The following is an 18,907-nucleotide window of genomic DNA, read 5'->3' on the forward strand; positions in this document are numbered from 1 at the left end:
AAATGACTGGTTCTAGAGAATATATTTTATTGTCACTCTACAAAACTTATGCAATTCCAACCTGAATTTGTAAATACATTATAATCAGTAAATAAGTACTGATGATATTGTGGTGTTATTCATAAGTATCTGTAAATAGTTATTCAGGTATTTCTCGACTTTACGAGTTAATTCATTCCTAGCGTGTGCTCGTAAAGCGGGAATTTATTTCCCATACACATAACGTTAAAATAGCGGTTATGTTCTCAATAATATGATTAGTTACCTAATTAGTTTGTTTAAACAATGATTGATTTATCGAAAGAAATGAAAACGTAGCCTGTAAAATCAAGCAAATTATAATAATAGAGAAATTATTTACAACTTACAAATGTTAAAGAATGTATTCTTCATCATCATCAACTAAATGCACACTCGTTGATCACTCATTATTGGCTCGGCACTCGTTGGTTTGTTGCACAAGAATTCATCTTCCTCAGAAATGCTTCAAGAGGCATTTGCTTCCAAAATAATCTATTCTTTTAATTATAAATTTCACGATTGCATGCATAAGCATTTTTTAACGGCACACACCAATTGCAACTAACATGATTTGCATGGAGTAACAAGTTTATGAAGCTTAAAATAAAAGGAATGAAGAGAAGATTCTGAAAATTTATTTGTTTTTTTATACGATTGAAGATTTCAGTAAAGGGCAAACACATTTCACCGTAATAATTAAAAACCACACAATTCCAGCTATCGGTATTTTTGCAAATGCAAGAAGATCAAGTTTACTACCCATTTATATTTGCTTGCAGTAACAGGAAAGCCCAATAAACCAGAAAGTGCAAACTGTTTTTATTGTTTTATGGTCGTGACCTTGAGAAATGTGCTTTAGAAAAATATAACAGGCATTTAAAATTCATTCTTATAATGGAACATATGATAACGATGAAAGGGCAGTGAATTTTTAATAATTTGAATTGGTAACTAATACAATTTACAAACCACGCTCACGACCATTTATATGGCCTTACGGTCATGCTTGTGATCTTAAAAATGACATTTTAGAGAGATAGATAGCTTAGTTGTACAGCGAAAATTTCAACTTCCGAGATCTTGAAACGAATTACCAAAAAACAATGTGTTATTGGGTTCACATTACGATATTTTAACAATACGATGGTGTCTCTGGAACTTGTTGTTGTTGTTATTTGGTTTTTAGGAGCATTAGCAACTAAGTCCATATTGCTCCGGGAATATGCGGTGGTCATTCCCCGACCTTTCCGCATCCTCCGTATTTGGTGGTGACGGCTCGAACCCCGGTCTAATCAAGAAGCGTGTGCTACGCACTGCTGCTCCTTCCCACCTAGCTATGGAGGTGCCCGTCTCTAGAACTGATTAAATTCATAAAGTGGGGTACACTGTATTGTATATCTATGCACGTGGTTTGGAATGCGGTATTTATGAATGTTTAGCATTCATTTTTTTGCAATTAATGTTCATATTTTCGATTTTGTTGATACTTGGGGAAAAAAAACTCGAAAAGTGAAACTTGTAAAGCGAGAGCTGCCTGTACATGTTTTCATCTCTCAGTTGTTACCTTAACCTGAATATGTAAGCACATCATCTTCTGTCAAAATGGAAACATTACTTCAAACTTCCACTGCTAATTAATATCTTGAATGCATATGTGAATCTCACTGAATTGGATTCATTTTAATTTTGTATCATGGCCTTCTGTCTGTGTAGGGGCAAAACCTTACATTAGCATTGGTATTAGTAGAGGCATACAATGCAAGAAAGCAAGCTTATGAAGCATCAGCTATAAAAAAAAAAAAAAAAACTCTCTCATTTCACCGCTTCGTTCGTTCCAAATACCTATTCAGCTCAGCCTTAAATTTATTTAGGCTATCAACTTCCACAGCAAAAGATGGAAGTCTGTTCCACCAATCAAGAGAGAGAGAGAGAGAGAAAAATCTTTATTATACACTAAAGATACAATAATGTGCTCACCACAGCTAGGAGGCCAGGGGCTTGACAAAGATATAGGGTAATATAAAAATATGTATAGTATAACAAAAAGATAACATAACATTAAATTAACTTAAAAATGTAGCATTAACCATTCAATAGATATGAGTATAAGGCAGTCATACACCAAGGTATATACACGTTCATATGTACAAAGCACATATTTCAGAATATTTACACAAGTCAGAATATTTCACGGTGCCAAATTGATGTTCAGTATAGCATTTTCTTGTGAAACAGTTCATCGATTTGCCTGTGACGTGCCGTTCTGTGCCTCATAGGAGATAGCAAGTGGAGATATCAGTAACAGTCGACATCAGGGGCCAAACAAAAGGGAACAAGTTCGGCCAACAAGTGCCTGTAATTGCGATCCGAAGCGAGTTTCAGGAGATCAACTCCGATCATTAGCAGAGCTTGTATTGTAGGAAGTACTTGGCCAGGTAGGAATCTGTCACTGATCTTCTTCCATTGTAGCTGAAGAAGAGGTGCGGCTCGTAAGGAAGTAAGTGGAACATGCCACTGACATATATCCCAGAAGTCAGGGGAGTTGATTTTGCCAACCAGCATTTTGACTGTGGTCACAGTTCGAGGTTGAGAAGACAAGGGAAGATATTTGTTCACATTAGACTTAAACTTCTGTAGACTGTAATTTACAGGAAAGACATATGAAGGAAGGTTGTTCCAGAAAACAGCAGTTGAATTAATAAATGAGGAAGATGAAAAGTTGGTTCTGTGAGTTTCAAGTTGGACAGTAAATGGATGTTGGCTGGTGGCAGCATGTGTTCGGTCTGTTTTGAAAGAGACAGTGGGAATTATAGAAGCCAATTCAGAAGAACAGTGCCCATGGAAGTATCTGTAGAACAGGCTAGCAGCAGAAACAGTACGTCTATGAGACAGCGAGTGGAGAGACTCTGTTAGAGATGAATCATTAATTAACCTAACTACCCTCTTCTGAATGGAATCAAGAAGCCTGAGAGAGGTTTTGGGGGCACCACCCCAGATGTGGGAACAATATTCCATGGCAGGGCGGATTTGCAATTTATACAGAGTGAGCAGCTCTTTGGAAGAAAAGTAACGCTGAGAGAAAACCAAGTTTTTTAGATGCAGAGGAAGCAATATTTGTAATGTGCTTGTGCCAAGAGAGATTAGAAGTCAGGGTAATCCCCAAAAGAGATATATCATTTTGCCTAGAAATCGCAGTGTCATTAAAGATAAGCATAGGAGCAAAAGAATCCTTTTTGCGAGCTATAAGACAAGACTTGAGCTTTAGAAGGGTTGAAATCACTAAGTTGTCTTTGCCCCACTGGAGAATTACCTGAAGATCGGCATTTAAGGAATTGGAAATAGATTTTCGAGAAGTTGAAGCTAATTGAGCAGGACAAGGTTTCTCAAAATGGAAAGTGGAATGCAATGTGCTATCATCGGCAAAACTATGGATAGGATTTCCAGTCAATGGAAGAAGGTCATTAATATACAAGGGGAAAAGAGTGGGGGAAAGAACTGAACCTTGAGTCACACCGGCATTAGTGGAGAAGTTAGAAGACAGAGAGCCATATACCATCACCCTCAGTGAGCAATCAGACAGAAAACTGGATAACCAATTACTAAAAACAGTTGGCAAACCATAAGATGGAAGCTTGTTTAGAAGACCTTTATGCTAAACACGATCAAAAGCCTTTGAGATGTCAAGAGCAACTACTTGTGTTTCACCAAACCTTTCCATTGAATTAGTCCATAAATGGGTAACATAAGCCAGAATATCACCAATGGATCGAGACTGACGGAATCCATACTGGCGATCATTGATCAGACGGAAGGTATCTAGGTAGTATAACTGATTTCTGCGGTTAACTGATTTCTCCATTACTTTAGAAAGAATAGAAATGATTGCAATGGGATCATAATTGGATGGGAGGGATTTGTCACCCTTTTAAGGAACTGGCTGGATATGAGCAAATTTCCAAGCAGAACAAAAAACACCTATGGAATAAGAAAGTGAAAAAAGGCGGCAAAGAATAGGAGTAAGTTCAGGAGCACAGGTTTTGAGAACAAGTGGAGAAATACCATTAGGACCTGGAGCTTTCATAGCATCAAGATTCATCAAAATACTTCTGATATCCTTTTGACGGAAGAACACAGGAGGCATTGAATGGAGCATGTTGGGAATGGTGGGAGGTGTCTTACCAAGATCATTAATACATGAGCTGGAAGAAAAATGGGATGCTGGCAGATCAGCGTTATCCTTGGCTGAAGTGACAACAGAACCATCTGGTTTGGACAGAGGTGGGAGCAGAGATGGGCAAAGGTTACGGCCAATAGCTTTGGCAAGAGACCAGAATGCTCGACTACCATTAGGGCAAGAAGCAAGTTTTCTACTCTTAGCCTGTTCAAACTCTAGTTTGGACTGATTTATAACTGCTTTACAATTGTTGCAAGCTTTGGTGTAGGCAGAAAATGAAACTGAAGAATTAGAAACAAGCCAATTACGATATGTAACATTCTTCTTTTGAACAGCCTTAGCACATTTATTGGAAAACCAAGGTTTAGATAAAGGACGAGATTTTAAAGTGGAGCATGGGATAAAGGATTCCATTCCTGCAAGAATAATTTCACTGACACGATCTGAGCAAACGACATCAGAAGTTTTGAAACTAATCCGACCAAGGAAAAGAAGAAAAGAAGTCTCGCAGGTCATCCCATTTTGCATTCTTGTAATGCCAAACAACACGAGGTTGGGAATAGCCATGAGATAAAGGTTCCATTGGAGAAGAGACAATCACCAAGTTGTGATCTGAAGTGCCTAAAGGACCTCTCACTTCGACCATGTACTTAGAAGGGTTGTTTGTGAGAAAAAGATCAAGCATATTGGTTGAATGATTAGGATTGTCCGGTATTCTTGTAGGTAAATGAACATTCTGCATTCTGTGCTAGGTCATTAGTAATTGCAAAAGCCTGAGCATCTCGACCTGCTGGGTCAGTGTGACTAGAAAACGGAAGCCAGCTGGAGTTGTGAACATTAAAATCACCAAGGAAAATTACCTCACCTCACTGTCAGGAAAGTTGGAGTGGAGAAAGTCAAGTTGCAAAGAGAGGAAGTCAAAGAGCTCCAAGTGATTAGTGGAGTTGGGAGAACGGTAGAGACAAAAGATGAATTTGACACAATGACGTAGAGAGATTTTAAACCAGAGAAGATCAAAGAGAGGAGATTCCAAATTGCCAAGTCTCTGACAGGGAATATCAGAATGGAGATATGCACAAGTACCATCTTTGAGGTGAAAGGAATTATACAGCGAATAATTTGGGCATCTGAGATGAGCAGTAGTTGAATCAACTGATAACAGATTCTGTCAGAAAAAGTACATTAGGTTTGGCAGACTGAAAGTGGAAATGGACATCATTAAGATTAGAACTGAGATCACGTATATTTGTTAAATGAATTAGGAAGTGCAATGGGCTATCATCAGTAAAATTATGGATAGGATTTCCAGTCAGTGGAAGAAGGTAATTAATATACAAGAGGAAAAGAGTAGGGGAAGGAACTGAACCTTGGGGGGACACCGGCATTAGTGGAGAAGTTAGAAGACAGAGAGCCATCTACCATTATCCTCAGTGAGCGATCAGACAGAAAACTGAATAACCAATTACTAAAAACAGTTGGCAAACCATAAGATGGAAGCTTGTTTAGAAGACCTTTATGCCGAACACGATCGAAAGCCTTTGAGATGTCAAGAGCAATTACTTGTGTTTCACCGAACCTTTCCATTGAATTAGTCCATAAATGGGTAACATAAGCCAGGACATCACCAGTGGATCGACACTGACGGAATTCATACTGGCGATCGTTGATCAGACGGAAGGTTGTTTAAGAAGACTTGGTAGTTTAAGAGTTGTCGGTTAATTGATTTCTCCATTACATTAGAAAGAGTAGAAGTAATTGCAGTGGGACGACAATTGGATGGGAAGGATTTGTCACCCTTTTTAGGAACTGGCTGGATATGGGCAAGTTTCCAAGCAGAAGGAAAAACACCTATGGAACAAGAAAGTGAAAAAAGGCGGCAAAGAATAGGAGTAAGTTCAGGAGCACAGGTTTTGAGACAAGTCTAGAAATACCATCGGGACCTGGAGCTTTCTTAGCATCAAGAATCGTCAAAATCCTTCTGACATAAGACCACAGGAGGCATTGAATGGAGCGTGTTGGGGATGGTGGGAGGTGTTTTACCAAGATCATTAATATATGAGTTGGAAGAAAAATGGGATGCTAGCAGGCCAGCTTTATCCTTGGCTGAAGTGACAACAGAACCATCTGGTTTGGACAGAGGTGGGAACAGAGATAGGCAAAACTTGCAGCCAATAGTTTTGGCAAGGGACCAGAATGCTCGGCTACCATTAGGACAAGAAGCAAGTTTTCTACTCTTAGCCTGTTCAAACTAGTTTGGACTGATTAATAACTGCTTTACAATTGTTGCGAGCTTTTGTGTAGGCAGAAAATGAAACTGAAGAATTAGAAACAAGCCAATTACGATATGCAGCATTCGTCTCTTGAAGAGCCTTAATTATTTATTGGAAAACCAAGGTTTAGATAAAGGACAAGATTTTAAAGTGGATTGTGGGATAAAGGATTCCATTCCTACAAGAATAATTTCACTGACACGATCTGAGCAAACGTTGATATCAGAAGTTTTGAAACAGTAATCCGATCAAGGAAAAGAAGAAAAGAAATTTTGCAGGTCATCCCATTTTGCATTCTTGTATTGCCATACAACATGAGGTTGGGAACAGCCATGAGATAAAGGCTCCATTGGAGAAGAGACAATCACCAAGTTGTGATCTGAAGTGCCTAAAGGACCTCTCATTTCGACAGTGTACTTAGAAGGTTTGTTTGTGAGAAAAAGATCAAGCGTGTTGGCTGTATGATTACGATTGTCCGGTATTCTTGTAGGTAAATGAACAATCTGTGCAAGGTCATTAGTAATTGCAAAAGCCTCAGCATCTCGACCAGCTGGTCAGTGTGACTAGAAAACGGAAGCCAGCCGGAGTTGTGAACATTAAAATCACCAAAGAAAATTACCTCACTGTTAGGAAAGTTGGACTGGAGAAAGTTAAGTTGCAAAGAGAGGAAGTCAAAAAGCTCCAAGTAATTAGTGGAGTTGGGAGAACGGTAGAGACAACAGATGAATTTTACACAATGAGGTAGAGAGAGAGATTTTAAGCCAGAGAAGATCAAAGAGAGTAGATTCCAAATTACCAAGTCTCTGACAGGGAATATCAGAAGGGACATATGCACAAGTACCACCTTTGAGGCGAAAGGAATCATACAGCGAATAATTTGGGCATCTGAGATAATCAGCAGTTGAATCAACCAATAACTGAGAATCTGTCAGAAAAAGTACATTGGGTTTGGCAGACTGCAAGTGGGAATGGATATCATTAAGATTAGAATTGAGACCACGTATATTTCTTAAATGAATCATGAAGTGCTTGGGAGGTTTAGATCTTTTTGGAGATAAGCTTGCTCTATTAATTTGAAAATTCATGGTGTATTCAATAGTACGAAAAAGTGGGTGGGACATGCTGTATGAAGTAATGAAATTTTTGGATATGACGTACACATAGTAAGAATATACCCAGATCCTTGACATAACATGGCCTCGACAATGCTCCCCGCATACACACTACTCGGACTCCCTCCAGTCATTATCTGGCAGAGTAGAGGTAGCAAGATTATACACTAGCTGATCCAGAAGCTTCCTAGAGAGTTACCAATAGGTTCGGTCCGGTGTACTAACTAGTGGTAGGCCTGCAAACACTGTTTTAGAGCTGTACCCTCGAAGTGTAAGGAATATTTGATCTCGCCACGATGTTCATCATAACCTGAAAAGTCATCAATCATACTGCATGATGGAAGAGAAAGGGAAGGGTTGATCAGAACTTAGCTCTACAGACTAAACATGGGTTCCACCACTTCAAGCCTCCAATAAGCAAAGTGGTGGTATTGGACAAGTTGATGAGAGTCATCTACTACCTAGTAACATAGAGGGGCGGCATTCCTCCATGTGGTGTGGCCGCCACACCTCGACCTCTGCTTACGTTGGTTCACACCTGGGTGGTCACCCAGGATTACTAACAGTCCCACCATCGTGAAGGTGCAAGAAGAGGATATGGCTGTCACAGACCGTCCGGACTTCTCCGAAATTGGATCCACTTGACTTGAGTGTCACCCAAATATCAGTTCCATCAGTGATTTAGACTCCCAGGTAGCAAGTGCAGCTTGTCTGGCATATTTGAGAGAATGTCTGTGACAACCTCAAGGACCAGGTTGTATATCATTTTGCCTAGAAATCAGATTGTCACCAAAGATAAGCATAGGAGCAGAAGAATCCTTTTTGCGAGATATAAGAAAAGACTGAGTTTTAGAAGGATTGAAATCAATTAAGTTGTCTTTGTTCCATTGGAGAGTTACCTGGAGATTGGCATTTAAGGAATTGGTGGTGGATATTTGAGAAGTTGAATCTCCTTGAGTAGGGCAAGGTTTCTCAAAATGGAAAGTGGAATGCAATGTGCTATCATCAGTAAAAGGACAGTATTCAATGGAAGAGAAAGTCATTAATATACAAGAGGAAAAGAGTGAGGGAAAGAACTGAACCTTGGGGGGCACTAGCATTAGTGGAGAAGTTAGAAGACAGAGAGCTATCTACCATCACACTCAGTGAGTGATCAGAGAGAAAATTGGATAACCAATTACAAAAAGCAGTTGCCAAACCATAAGATGGAAGCTTGTTTAGGAGACCTCTATGCCAAACATGATCGAAAGCCTTTGAGATGTCAAGAGCAATTGCTTGTGTTTCACTGAACTTTTCCATTAAATTTGTCCATAAATGGGTAAAATAAGCCAAAATATCACCAGTGGATCGACACTGATGGAATTCATACTAGCGATTGTTGATCAGAGGGAAGGTTTCTAGGTAGTTTAAGAGTCGGCGGTTAATTGATTTCTCCATTTCTTTAGAAAGAGTAGAAGTAATTGCAATGGGACGATAACTGGAAGGGAGGGATTTGTCACCCTTTTTAGGAACTGGCTGGACATGAGCAAATTTACAAGCGGAAGGAAAAACACCTTTGGAATAAGAAAGTTAAAAAAGCGGCAAAGAACAGGAGTAAGTTCAGGAGCACAGGTTTTGACAACAAGTGGAGAAATACCATCAGACCTGGAGCTTTCTTAGCATCAAGATTCGTCAAAATCCTTCTGACATCCTTTAGATGGAAGACAACAGGAGGCATTGAATGGAGTGTGTTGGGAATGGTGGGAGATGTTTTACAAGATCATTACTACATGAGTTAGAAGAAAAATGGGATGCTAACAGGTTAGTTTTATCCTTAGCCAAAGTGACTACAGAACCATCTGTTTTTGACAGAGGTGGGAGCAGAGATGGGCAAAAGTTGCAGCCATTAGCTTTGGCAAGAGACCAGAATGCTTGGCTAATATTACGGCAAGAAGGAAGTTTCCTAGTCTTAGCCTGTTCAAATGCTAGTTTGGACTGATTAATAACTGCTTTACAATTGTTGCGAACTTTGGTGTAGGCAGAAAATGAAATTAAAGAATTGGAAACAAACCAATTATGATATGCAACGTTCTTCTCTTGAACAGCGTTAGCACATTTATTGGAAAACCAAGGTTAAGAGATTTTAAAGGGGTGTGTGGAATAAGGATTCCATTCCTACAAGAATAATTTTGCTGACACGATCTGGTCAAACTTTGACATCAGAAGTTTTGAAACAGTAGTTCGACCAAGGAAAAGAAGAAAAGAAATCTCACAGGTCATCCCATTTTGCATTCTTGTAATGCCAAACAACACGAGGTTGGGAATAGCCATGAGATAAAGGTTCCATTGAAGAAGAGACAATCACCAAGTTGTGATCTGAGGTGCCTAAAAGACCACTCACTTCAACCGTGTACTTAGAAGGGTTGTTTGTGAGAAAAACATCAAGCATGTTGGCAATTGCAAAAACCAAAGCACCTCGACCAGCTGGGTCGGTGTGACTAGAAAACGGAAGTCAGCTGGAGTTGTGAACATTAAAATCACCAAGGAAAATTACCTCACTGTTAGGAAAGTTGGACTGGAGAAAATCAAGTTGCAAAGAGATGAAGTCGAAGAGAGCTCCAAGTGATTAGTGGAATTGGGAGAATGGTAGAGACAACAGATGAATTTGACAGAATAAGGTAGAGAGAGATTTTAAGCCAGAGGAGATCAAAATGAGGAGATGTCAAATTACCAAGTCTCTGACAATGAATATTGGAATGGACATATGCATAAGTACCACCTTTGAGGTGAAAAGAATCATACAGCGAATAATTTGGGCAACTGAGATGAGGAGTAATTCAATCAACAAATAACTGGGGTTTGGCAGACTGCAAGTGAAAATGGACATCGTTGAGATTAGAATTGAGACCACGAATATTTATGAAATGAACTAGGAAGTGTTTGGGAGGTTTAGATCTTTTCCCAGAGAAGGTTACTCTATTAGTTTGACAATTCATGGTGTATTCAAAAGTAAGAAAAAGTTGTGTGGGGCGGGGGGGGAGACATGCTGTATGAAGTAATGAAATATTTGGATATGGCATACACATGGTAAGAATATATCCAATTCCTTGACAAAATGTGGCCTCAACAATTCCCCCCCCCCATGCATACACTATTTGTACTCCCTCCAATCACTATCTGGCAGAATAGAGGCAGCAAGATTATACACTAGCTGATCCAGAAGCCTTCTGAAGAGTTACCAAAAGGTTTGGAAGATTGTATCTCACCATGATGTCCATCCTAACCTCAAAAGTCATCAGTCATACTGCATGATGGAAGAGATGGGGAAGGGTTGACCGAAACTTAGCTCTGGAGAGTAAACATGGGTTCCACCATTTTGAGCCTCCAATAAGCAAAGTGGTGGTATTGTACCAGTTGATGAGAGTCATCTACCACTTAGTATTGCCTGGTAACAAAGGGGTGGCATTCCTCCATGTGGTGTGGGTGCCACACCTCGACCCCTGCTTACATTGGTTCAACTTGGGTGGTCACCCACAGTGTGTGTGCTTGTGCATGGGGGTTATACTCAGGATTACTAACAGTCCCACCATTGTGAAGGTGCAAGCAGAGGATTTGGCTGTCACAGACTGTCCGGACTATGCCGAAATTTGGTCCACTTGACTTGAGTGTCAACCAGATATCAGTTCCATCAGCGTTTTAGACTCCCAGGTAGCAAGTACAGCTTGTCTGGCATATCGGAGAGAATGTCTGTGACAACCTCAAGGACCAAGTTGAATAATACTAAAATAATATGAGTAATAATCCTATACCTTTTATTTTTGGCATTTGGATTTTTTTTATTGAATTTTAAATTTCCATTATATTAAGAATAAATTTTTTTCAAAAGTTTTTTTCCTTAAATTTACCATTCCGCAATTAGGGTGCATCTTCCATGCTGCAGTGTCTTATAAGCAAACAAATACGATACCTACCAGTGGCAGAGGCAATAAGCCTGGCTAGGTTAAAAGTGGAATTCAATATTGAATTATTGTTCATACTGTGTGCGAATGGGAACAGTATGAACACTGTGCTTTATTTTTATTATAATTATTATTTGATTTATGTTTTTTATTTTTTGTTAATGCAGGAAAAGTGTGCTTCCTTACATCATTTGCTTCTACTAATAGTAATATTAGATCATTGGCTTTAGCACATTGTAGTAAATGTAGGTATGCAACTTCAAACTTTTGTACAGTTAAGTTCAATAAATATTTCTCATTTCAAGTACTAGCAATATATTTACTCTTACTGTCTGTTAATAACCGAATCAGTGGAAGACCTCTGTATGTGGTTCCTTGCAGATGTCCAATCTAAAAAGTCCTGAGTTCCCCATAATTTAGTGGCAGTGCAGTAACTAGAGTTACGTATTGGAGATGACTTTTTACTAGTTTGAGATATCCTTGCTGATTCGAGCAAATACTGATCAGATGAATGTGTATCAGATACAGCCTGGCTTGAAAGTAATGTTGATTGACTCTCAGAAGATCCTATAAAGTACAAATTTTTCATACTGGAAGCTTTTTCATCTTTCAAGAAAAAAATAAATAATCAGAAACACATTTCTGTTCTGCAACACGCATCTGAATATCAAGTAATTTACTGTATTATATTTAAAAAAAAAAGGAAACTAAATCATAAGTATAGCGTAGCTTAGTTTTCAGCACTCACCTCATAATAATCTGCATGGTTTGATGAAACTTATAACAGGTACATAGTAATCATAAAAAGTGGCTATTCGTAGCTTAGTGTAATTAAGAATTAAAAAATTACTAAATTATGAGCTTTAAAACATGTTAAAATTTGCCTAAGAAAGGAAAGTGCACATTCCATTCTATTCGCGCACGAGCAACTTTTGAAACTGTCCTCAGTTAGCTTTAGCTACCCCAAAACTAACTGAGGACGGTTTCGAAAGTCGCTCGTGCACAACTATTAGCTTCTATCCCGTTTTAATTCTTTCTTAATGTAATATATAAATTTAATAAGACAACCATAGAATGGAATGTGCACTTTCCTTTCTTAGCAAAATCCATTTTAAAGCTCATAATTTAGTAATTTTTTAATTCTTAATTACACTAAATTACGAATAGCCACTTTTTATAATTACTGTGTATCTGTTATAAGTTTCATCAAACCAAGTGGATTATTACGAAGTGAGTGCTGAAAATTAAGCTATGCTATACTTATGATTTAGTCGTTATATCACAGCACATAAGGAATCCTTAATATATGATCAAAAAAGGAAACTATTTTCTATGGTTAGTGAACATTTTTTTTTTTTTTTTATGTGCTCAGAAATGGTACATTTAATCAAGCACAGAGGAATATCATTATCAAAAAAAAAGAATTCCTTGGGTACATAAAGTGATTGATTTAGGTGTTACATTCACTAATTATGCTAGTTTTAGAAATTGTATGTAGCATTTTACCAAGCAGGTCTCATGAATTAGACACCCCTAAGAGAATTTTTTTGAGAAATTGACAAAAATTATACAATTAAAGTCTAATCAAAATTTATATGCTTTACCTGTGTTCAATTTCAATCATGGAGAGACTTACTGCTATCGCTGAAGATGGAGTACAGAGTACTAGGTGCTAAGGCTTGAGGTTATGTTCAAATCAGGGAAAATACCATTATGCACAGTTCTGCTTAAGTTGCTAATAACTGTTTAAATTGTATAGCATCAACAGAATAGGTGAAATTTTTTTTTATGAAAACCACAAACAGTAAAAGTATTAGAACCTATAGTACTTAGTAAAGTGCTTGGGTTGAAGTTGATAAGATGAAAGAAGAAGCCTGTTGATATTAGACTTCAATTTCTGTAGATTGTAATTATCAGGAAATACGTATGAAGGGAGGTTGTTCCAGAAAATAGAAGTTGAAGGAATAAAATGAGGAATGTTTGTTTGTTATTTGGTTTTTTAGGAGCATTAGCAACTAAGGCCATATTGCTCCGGGATATGCGGTGGTCATTCTCTGACCTTTCCGCATCCTCCGTATTTGGTGGTGACGGGCTTGTACCCCAGTCTAATCAAGAAGCATGTGCAACGCACTGCTGCTCCTTCCCACCTGGCTACAGAGGCGCCTAAAATGAGGAAGAAGAAAAGATAGTTCTATGAGTTTGAAGTTGGACAGTAAAAGGATTCTGACTGGTTGCAACATGTGTTCAGACTGGTTTGGAAGAGAGAGCAGAAATTATAGAAACCAATTCAGAAGAATAGTGCCCATGCAAGTATCTTTTCTATAGATACTTGCATGGCAGAAACATAATGCGGCAGAAACATAATGTCTATGAGATAGAGTGTGGAGAGACTTTATACAATAAAGGTCCTTAATTAACCTAATTGCCCTCTTTTGAATGGAGTCTAGAAGCCTGAGATGGGCTCTGAAAACACCACCTCAGATAGGGAAAAGAGAATTCCTAGAGGTTAATACAAAGATGAAGCAATATTTGCAATGTGCTTATGCAGAGATAGAGAGAGATTGATCAGAAATCAGTGTAATCCCTAGTAGAGATATGTGATCTTGTCTAGAAATCTGAGTACATTAAAAAAAAGCATAGGATCAGAGGGATCGTTTTTGCGAGATATAGGAAAGGACCGAGTTTTAGTTGAAGTGAAATTAACTAAGTTCTATTTTCCCCATTGGCAAATTACCTGGAAATTAGCATTTGCAGAATTGGTAGTGGATATTCGAGAAGCTGAAACTGTTTGTGCGGGGCAAATTTCTCAAAATGGTAGATGGAATGCAATGTACTCCCATCAGCAAAACCATGGATAGGATTTCCAGTAAATGGAATATAATGTCATTAAACCTGCTCCTCAAGTCCTCATATCAGCCCATCACAACAGTGATTTGATGCCGATCCTCACACTCTCTATAACAAAAAGCACACAAACACAACTACCCCATGGGCTTTATCATATTCCACTACAGATAGCCAAGCAAAAAAGGCCACACTTAGAACAATGAAGGCAGTTATGATTCCAAAGAGAACTGCCATCAACGTTCTATCCTGAGCCAAGAATTCCTGCTATTTTGTATTTTTTGTTTTCCTGCTCTTGTTTGAGGGCATGATCCTATTCTAAATTTAATTTCAAATTACCACATAAACTAAGGGGTAAGAATATAACAATGCACAGCATTATCAGATTTTGTTACTAATGTGCTAAGCTATTACCTTTTGAATAACACTACTAAATTTCTAATTTTTTAGCAAAAAACAAAAAAAATACCAACCAACTGTAGAACCTCTGAGCTACTTATTTACCAAAATTACTACTATGGTGCACTATACTACACTACAAGTTACTAATTACAAGATACAATGCTCACAACAAAATTACCAATAGCAAGAACTCTATAAATATAAAGTTGTAACTTATTAAATCCCTAGCTAAATTTAAAAATCAAATAATAAATGTGACTGGGACAATTATAACTGTTTAATTTAATTTACTGAGCACAATTTAGTATAGTAATTAAGTAAAAGAACAGCAAAAATTAAAAAAAAACACGTTTTCAAGAGCATAACATTCTTTGCCTTTCACTCAGTTCAATACTGATCTCAAATTATGCAGTTATTATTAATCTCTTCACCCACCAAAACAATTTAAGAAATCCTATAGTAGCTTTTTATAACAAAAATGTAAACTAAGGCAATTGCAAGACCACACTTGGAATAGTGTGTTCAGATATGGAAACTGCACCTAAAAAAGCCATCAAGCTCCTTGTAAGGGTAGAAAGCCTGGTGAGATAGGCTAAATGTCATCCATATGAAGAAAGACTCTGAATAGGTGGACTAGAGAGTTTGGAAATTAGGCACCTTAGAGGATTCTTGATTAAGGTGTATAAGTAAAAAAAACGAGGGTGAAATCATCATTATAACCGATCCAGAATTATCAGGGAATATACTGGAATGCCATACATTTTCTTCTAGAAAACAAACAAGTTGTCCATTACTGGAAGAGTGGTTGAGGCTGACAGCTTGAGAAATTTCAAAATTCAACTGGATAGATATCTGTATGAGGAGAGAGTCAAACAGGTAGTTTAGTTTAATTTATTTTCCCATTTATTTATTATTTTTAATTAAATAACTTATTATTATTTATTTAATATATTTTTTTTTGGCTGGTGCAACAAAAGCCTAAGACCTCTTTTCATTTTAACATTAATGCTGCTAACTTCCCAACAATTCTGGTGTAAAGTTTCCCATTCTCTTTTCACTTTTATAAAAAAAAATAAAGTAAGCTTAGGAATGGGAAGAGGAGCTTATTTTATTTAAATTTCAGTGTAATTGACTTATTATATAAGATTATTTATGTTTAAGCCTTACCAATACAAGGCTGAACAATGATGGATATGTCTTCATTACTGTCACTGATTACTGAACCAGATGTTTTTGAGCAGCAGAAATCATCAGGCACTGGAAAGTGATACATAGGGTTACTAAAGGCAAGAGCCTGGTAAGAAAGTGTCTCAGAACCCTCAGGCTTCATTAAGGAATGGGATGAGGGAAGGAAGGAATAGTACTCAATAGATTCGGCAGTAGATTCCTGAAATATTAAAAAAACATCAATAATTCCTGCTTATTATATCTAACTGCTGTTTGCTATACACAACAAATGAGAACAAAGAACATCTTCTATTCATTGCAAAAAATAAACTGACATCAACAGTACAGTTTCAATCTGTAATGTAAGGCACTGTCATCTGAGAAAGAACAAATTCTGAAAAGAGAACTTGCTCTTCCTCAGACATCAAAAGGATGGTTGCAGGGTAGATGCGCAAAAATTTGATTCCAGCCAAAAAGTAACTTCATTGCTAGAAAACAAACTTCCATCTGGCATTGTGAGAGTGGGTAGCATGAATAAATATAAGGAAGGATTAGAAAAAATATTAGAGGGGATGGGCAGATGGTATAGGTAGGTTTCTTTTTTTTTTGGTTGATGCTATATAAGCTTGTTCCATTTAAACTACTAATACAAACAAAGGCAGAATATTAGGTGAATGGGAAGTGGGTTTTTTTTTTTTTTTTTTGGGTGATGCTGTATAAGTTTGCTTTCTTGCATCATATGCCAACTACTAATGCTAATGTTATTCTGCAACCAGGAGAGACTGCTTCTATAGGGATGGGACACACTTATATAGAAGGTGTGCAAGGATATTTCCTGATGCTATCGAGGCAGTGTTAGGTGGGTCGGAAAACTGCTAGCTTGGGGGAGATACAAGCACTAATAGATTAACAGTAGCCACTGGCAGAGGTGAAATTCATTCTTCCACTGCTATAGGAATGAGCAGCAGCCTGGAAAACAAGATGCAGGGAATTAAAGAGACTACTGGGAGTTATTGCGGTACAAGTAAACACATGGGTTGTGTTAGGATAGCTAAGAATAGGAACATGTGCATGTATACTTGTGTATACACCAATACTAGGAGTTTGGTAAATAAATTTGATGAATTTGAGGTATTCCTCAAAACATCAAAGGCAGATATTGTTGGGATATCAAAGACATGGTGTCACACAGATATAAGGAATGCAAAACTGGAATTTGGGGAGTACAATGTGTACAGGCAGGACAGGAAGGGAGGAGGGGTTATGCTATTAGTTAAGAAACACATAAAATTAAAGGAAGTGCAGCGAGTCGATATTGCCGGAGAGTGCAGTGTCAAGTCAGTTTCGTGTGACAGTAGCACTGGGAGATCAAAATTGAGAGTAGGAGTGTGTTATAGGACTAATGACTCTGATGAGTATAATAAGAAACTGTACAGAGAAATAGAGTGGGCCTGTAAATCACAGAGTCTTATAAAGGGGGATTTTAATTTCACAGATACTGACTGGAATTTGTGGGTTGGTCACTCACACGCTAGCAAGGCTTTTGTGGATTTATTGGATGATTGTTTTCTACATCAACATGTTTGGGAGGCAACTAGAGGGAGTAATACTCTTGACGTGATTATCAGTAGTGATTCTTCATGCATTAAGAATCTGCAGATAAAGAACCACTAGGTGGCAGTGATCACAGTGTGCTGAAGTGGGATTTACTCAAAGAGGTAACTACCATCATGGGTAAAGGGAAGGTTTTTGCTTTTGTAAAGGCGACTACAGTGGTCTGAGACAGTATTTAAATTCTATACGGTGGGACCAACTGATGATGTTACGAACAGCAAATTCAAAAGAGAAAGCATTCAAAGAATTTATCTTGGAAGCTACTAGCGACTAAGAAATATCATTCAAGGTTTAGGCTTAAATTAGCATTAGTATTACTAGAGGCATATGATGCAAGAAAGCAAGCTTATGCAGCATCAGCCAAAAAGAGAAAAAAAAAAAAAAAAAAAAACCCACTCCCATTTCACCTCTCCGTTCATTCAAAATACCTATCCAGCTGAGCCTTAAATTTATTTAGACTATTAACTTCTACAACAAGGGATGGAAGCCTGTTCCACCAACCAACTACTCACTGGCTAAAGGCAAATTTCCACACATCTATCCTACATCTGTCCTTCATCAATTTGAATTTATGTCCTCTCAGGTGATTATTCTGAACAACAGGAAGAACCCAATCAGCATTGAGCATGCTCAAACCATTCAAGGCTTTACACACCTCTATCAGATCACCTCGCCGGTGCCTAGTCTCCAGACACTGTAACTTGCAAATCTTAAGCCTTTCTTTCGTAAGAGCAACCCTTTGTTCCATTCACTAATATTGTTGCCCTTCTCTGTACTCATTACAGCAGCTCTACATCCTTCTTGAAATAAGGCCTCCAGACCTGTATACAGTACTCAAGGTGTGGCCTGACCATTGCCTTATACAAGGGAATAATCACCTCCTTATTCCTGCCAGAAAAATTCCTGTATATCATTTACAAGACACCATGATGACCTACTCTTGCAGCCCATCTGCATTGCTCAGAAAACTTCATATCTGCCTACACAATTACGCCCAGGTCCTTTTCATTCTCTACCACTGTCAGTGTAGTATCACAGAGTTGATACATTACTCTGGGGTTACTGTTTCCCATATGTAATTCTTTACATTTGTTAATGTTAAACTTCATTTGCCACCTCTCAGCCCATCTGCTCAACCTTTCCAGATCCTGTTTCAGCAGCATACTGTCAGTAGTGTCCTTAATAACCCTTCCAAACTTTGTATCGTCTACAAACTTGGACATTAAGCATGATATATCATCATCAATATCATTTATAAATACAGACAACAATGGTCCCAACACTGAACCATGAGGGACTCCACTAATAACATTAGTCCAAGATGAGCAGTGTCCATTTATTACCACTCTCTGTCTCTCTCCCTCA

At 38.0% G+C, this 18,907-nt stretch overlaps 1 protein-coding gene across 3 annotated transcripts in view; it reads right to left on the reverse strand.

The window, feature by feature from the left end:
* LOC150087601 (ras GTPase-activating protein nGAP-like) overlaps nt 1-18,907 on the reverse strand; it is a 604,257-nt gene that overhangs the window by 34,994 nt on the left and 550,356 nt on the right. For all 3 annotated transcript variants that reach the window (XM_090369159.1, XM_090369157.1, XM_090369158.1), the window contains exons 21-22: nt 15,929-16,148; nt 11,845-12,082 (exon numbers count right to left, since the gene is read on the reverse strand). In XM_090369159.1, the coding sequence (XP_090225285.1) occupies nt 11,845-12,082; nt 15,929-16,148 (458 nt within the window). The remainder of the gene's footprint in view (nt 1-11,844; nt 12,083-15,928; nt 16,149-18,907) is intronic.

Source organism: Mastigoproctus giganteus, chromosome 3, assembly GCF_048544385.1.
Source record: "Mastigoproctus giganteus isolate SK-2022 chromosome 3, ASM4854438v1, whole genome shotgun sequence".
Classification (NCBI taxonomy): domain Eukaryota; kingdom Metazoa; phylum Arthropoda; class Arachnida; order Uropygi; family Thelyphonidae; genus Mastigoproctus; species Mastigoproctus giganteus.